Raw genomic sequence first — 4,995 nt, 5'->3', positions numbered from 1 at the left:
CTTTATATATATATATATATTTATATAAATATATATATTTAATAAAGAGGTGGGTATTGCATTGTTGCGCTAAAGGGAGTTGTAACACTCACAGAACATCAATGGCTTTTGCTCCTTCGTTGCACATTGTGCTTTTGTGTGACAATCATTTAAACAGCTTTATGAAATCAAAGACAGGAGGAAGAGGGGGAAGAGGAGGAAGAGGAGAAGAGGAGGAAGAGGGGGAAGAGGAGGAAGAGGAGGAAGAGGAGAAGAGGAGGAAGAGGGGGAAGAGGGGGAAGAGGAGGAAGAGGAGAAGAGGAGGAAGAGGGGGAAGAGGGGGAAGAGGAGGGAGAGGAGGAAGAGGAGGAAGAGGAGGGAGAGGGGGAAGAGGAGGAAAAGGAGGGAGAGGAGGAAGAGGAGGGAGAGGGGGGAAATGAGGAAGAGGAGGAAGAGGGGGAAGAGGAGGAAGAGCAGGAAGAGGAGGGAGAGGGGGAAGAGGAGGAAGAGGGGGAAGAGGAGGGAGAGGGGGAAGAGGAGGGAGAGGAGGGAGAGGAGGAAGAGGGGGAAGAGGGGGGGGAAGAGGGGGAAGAGGGGGAAGAGGAGGGGGAAGAGGAAGAGGAGGAAGAGGGGGAAGAGGAAGAGGAGGGGGAAGAGGAAGAGGAGGAAGAAGAGGAAGAGGGGGGAGAGGAGGGAGAGGAGGAAGAGGAGGAAGAGGAGGAAGAGGGGGAAGAGGAGGAAGAGGAGGAAGAGGAGGAGGAGGAAGAGGGGGAAGAAGAGGAGGAAGAGGGGGAAGAGGAGGAAGAGGGGGAAGAGGGGGAAGAGGAAGAGGAGGAAGAGGGGGAAGATGAGGAAGAGGAGGGGGGAGAGGACGAAGAGGAGGAAGAGGAGGAAGAGGGGGAAGAGGAGGAGGAGGGGGGAGAGGGGGAAGAGGAGGAAGAGGGGGGAGAGGAGGAAGAGGGGGAAGAGGAGGGGGAAGAGGAGGGGGAAGAGGAGGAAGAGGGGGAAGAGGAGGAAGAGGAGGGGGAAGAGGAGGAAGAGGGGGAAGAGGGGGAGGAGGAGGAAGAGGAGGAAGAGGAGGAAGAGGGGGAAGAGGAGGAAGAGGGGGAAGAGGAGGAAGAGGGGGAAGAGGAGGAAGAGGGGGAAGAGGAGGAAGAGGGGGAAGAGGAGGAAGAGGAGGGGGAAGAGGAGGAAGAGGAGGGGGAAGAGGAGGAAGAGGAGGAAGAGGGGGAATAGGAGGAAGAAGAAGAGGGGGAAGAGGGGGAAGAGGAGGAAGAGGGGGAAGAGGAGGGGGAAGAGGAGGAAGAGGGGGAAGAGGAGGAAGAGGGGGAAGAGGAGGGGGAAGAGGAAGAGGAGGGAAAGGAGGGAGAGGAGGAAGAGGGGGAAGAGGAGGGGGAAGGGGAGGAAGATGGGGAAGAGGAGGAAGAGGGGGAAGAGGGGGAAGAGGAGGAAGAGGAGGAAGAGGGGGAAGAGGAGGAAAAGGGGGAAGAGGGGGAAGAGGGGGAAGAGGAGGAAGAGGAGGAATAAGGGGAAGAGGAGGAAGAGGGGGAAGAGGGGGAAGAGGAGGAAGAGGGGGAAGAGGGGGAAGAGGAGGAAGAGGAGGAAGAGGGGGAAGAGGGGGAAGAAGAGGGGGAAGAGGAGGAAGAGGGGGAAGAGGAGGAAGAGGAGGAAGAGGGGGAAGAGGAGGAAGAGGGGGAAGAGGAAGAGGAGGAAGAGGGGGAAGATGAGGAAGAGGAGGGGGGAGAGGACGAAGAGGAGGAAGAGGAGGAAGAGGGGGAAGAGGAGGGGGAGGGGGGAGAGGGGGAAGAGGAGGAAGAGGGGGGAGAGGAGGAAGAGGGGGAAGAGGAGGAAGAGGGGGAAGAGGAGGAAGAGGAGGGGGAAGAGGAGGAAGAGGGGGAAGAGGAGGAAGAGGGGGAAGAGGGGGAGGAGGAGGAGGAAGAGGGGGAAGAGGAGGAAGAGGGGGAAGAGGAGGAAGAGGAGGAAGAGGGGGAAGAGGAGGAAGAGGAGGAAGAGGGGGAAGAGGACGAAGAGGAGGAAGAGGAGGAAGAGGGGGAAGAGGAGGGGGAGGGGGAAGAGAAGTAAGAGGGGGGAGAGGAGGAAGAGGGGGAAGAGGAGGGGGAAGAGGAGGAAGAGGAGGGGGAAGAGGAGAAAGAGGGGGAAGAGGAGGAAGAGGGGGAAGAGGGGGAGGAGGAGGAGGAAGAGGGGGAAGAGGAGGAAGAGGGGGAAGAGGAGGAAGAGGAGGAAGAGGGGGAAGAGGAGGAAGAGGAGGAAGAGGGGGAAGAGGAGGAAGAGGAGGAAGAGGAGGAAGAGGGGGAAGCCCTCAGAGTTTGGTTTTACTGCATATTAAAATACATTGACAGAAAAATGAGAGCTGAGGCTGAAACAAACCCCATGACACGCTGCAGCGGAGAGCAGCTCTGCATGAAACACACACACACACACACACACACACACACACACACACACACACACACACACACACACACACACACACACACACACACTATCACATGACACCCCCCCCAGGGCCTGCGCCTGCGGAAACAAATTAAATAAATGAAAGTGTGAAGGATGGATTGAGTGTGTCTGTCTGCGTCCTCCGTTGATAATTAATTGATTTTGACGCAAAGATATCTCGTTTTTTTTTATCATTGAGGTCTTCAACACTCTCACTCTAACTCCCTTTTTCAAATTCTTGGCACTCAATGTCACTTATGTGCAACACTGTTCATGCTTTCCAGGAGAGACTGTCTGCAAACATGAATCATAATTCCAAATATTTATCCTTCCTGTTTTCCTCGGGTCGAGTTGGAACCGTTTCTAAAATATGTGTTATTTTGTATTAATGCTATAAAAACATGTATGGTCACGTTCCTTGCAAAAACAATTATTAATGACTATTTTAATTGAATTACAAGTGTGTGTGTGTGTGTGTGTGTGTGTGTGTGTGTGTGTGTGTGTGTGTGTGTGTGTGTGTGTGTGTGTGTGTGTGTGTGTGTGTGTGTGTGTGTGTGTGTGTGTGTGTGTGTGTGTGTGTGTGTGTGTGTGTGTGTGTGTCCAGCCCACACATATGCTCCATGGTGCCACAGGCATTGCCCTTACAACTACAATAAGCATGTAAATGTTAATCTACAGCTCCGGCGATCCACCGGAGTCTTCACCTGCAGACAACTACTGTAGCGTCACCTTGGATACGAGTCCAAACAACTCACAGACACACAGGCCAGGGCGCTGACAGGGCGCCCTTTGAGCATCAGATCTGACGACGCTGATTGGCTGAAATTATGTTTCGGCGGCATTGTTTACAGATAGCAACAGTCAGCTTGTTGGCTGCAGCTGCTCTGGCTGAGCGCTCCTTTCTACCGCCCGGACGAGAGAGGGTAATGATACACGCTGCGGCCAGGCAGGAAACATGTGACTTATCAGTAGCTTTAGACATCGTAAAACTATTTTAAACGAGATTTTATTGTAGATTATACATTTTACTGATACCAACTATATCATATTTACCTTGTTCTTTAAAAATAAAAATAAAAATAAAAAATATATATTTTTGGGGGAAATACATATTTTTTTTATTGTTAATTTTGAATGACAATCAAGCATGTGGGAAGAGGGGGGGCAGCGCCCCTACGGGCCGGCCGCCACTGCGTTAAGAGCTTAAAGGTTTTATTTATCATCTGAATTTGGCGAAACAAGTTTAATATTTTATAAACCAAGACTTTGTTTATTTGAAATCAGATGAAAACAAACTGTCACGGACCCTGCCATTTTATCTATGATTACTATACGCTTTTCATTCATAATTTCAGCGGGAGGGAGGGGGAGCGGCGCTGAGGAACAGCAGAGTGCGGGCTGACAGGAGTCTTTGTTGACATTCCCCTTATTGTGCGTCAGCAGAGACAGGCTACAAGTGTTTTAGGTTCAAGTTAGACAACTAATGTCTGGGTTAGCGTTCATGACTTCATGTTTATGTCATCTTAATGGTTAATCTCAATACACACACATGTTCCGTGCTTTCCAATAGTTTAAAATAGTTTTATTCCACTGTTAAATAACCTGTTCAATACAAACATATCACTTGTAAACATTAAATAAAATTTCTGTGAACTGATATTTGTTTAGTGAGCTTATTAGAGGGTACCCTGAGAGATTGTAAAATGTCAATGAAGATATCAAGACTTAATTTGTAAATAATTACATAGAATACATGCAACGTGTGTGTGTGTGTGTGTGTGTGTGTGTGTGTGTGTGTGTGTGTGTGTGTGTGTGTGTGTGTGTGTGTGTGTGTGTGTGTGTGTGTGTGTGTGTGTGTGTGTGTGTGTGTGTGTTCCAAGTGAATCTGCGGCCCCATGGTGGCCAGTAGGCCTACATACATTATGTGGCCCCCACCACCATCCAAGTTGCCCATCCCTGATATAGACTATATTTAGGGTCGATATGTGTTGACTTTACTTTAAAATAGTAGATCTCCAAGACCGGATATAGTTTTTCGGCTTAGTGAACGTGTGTCTCTGCTCCGATCAGGAGCTGCAGCCCGCAGCCCCCACCCCGCCTGGACTCCACTGCTCCTCCGTGCAGAGAGTCTGCAGCGCGAAACCACCCAACCCGCCCTGTCTCCTAAACCTTGCTAAATGTATGTGTGTGTGTGTGTGTGTGTGTGTGTGTGTGTGTGTGTGTGTGTGTGTGTGTGTGTGTGTGTGTGTGTGTGTGTGCGTGCGTGCGTGCGTGTGTGTGTTTCTGAAAGTCTCTAATGCTTTTTGGGCTCGATTATGACTGTACACTGGAGGAAATCACATGGCTGCAGAGATAAGATTTTTGTTGTTGAAAAAAACTTCAATCTGAATGTTTTATAACTGACTTCTAAAGATTGTAATCGTTACAGCTGTCTGCACCACGGTTAAGTCTCGAGGGCGTACAAAAGTTTATTTACAATCTATTTGGTCTAAAACACACTCAAGTAAAAGAAACGGAGGTTTGATGCCCAATGACACACTTCTACTTTACCGCTGAGAT

General features: G+C 50.1%; 1 protein-coding gene across 1 annotated transcript; it reads left to right on the top strand.

The window, feature by feature from the left end:
- Positions 1–1,784: 1,784 nt before the first annotated feature.
- LOC307034966 (uncharacterized protein) lies at positions 1,785–4,603 on the top strand (the record flags this gene model as incomplete). Its single annotated transcript, XM_079673890.1, has 3 exons — positions 1,785–1,859; positions 2,115–2,188; positions 4,507–4,603. Coding segments are annotated over 3 exons (246 nt in total), but the record flags the coding sequence as incomplete, so codon positions are not given.
- Between the last annotated feature and the right edge of the window lie 392 nt (positions 4,604–4,995).

Source organism: Notothenia rossii (genome assembly GCF_949606895.1).
Source record: "Notothenia rossii genome assembly, chromosome: 4".
NCBI classification, from domain to species: Eukaryota; Metazoa; Chordata; class Actinopteri; order Perciformes; family Nototheniidae; genus Notothenia; species Notothenia rossii.
Note: the sequence above shows the minus strand (reverse complement) of the source record. Positions and strands in the feature narration are given on the sequence as shown.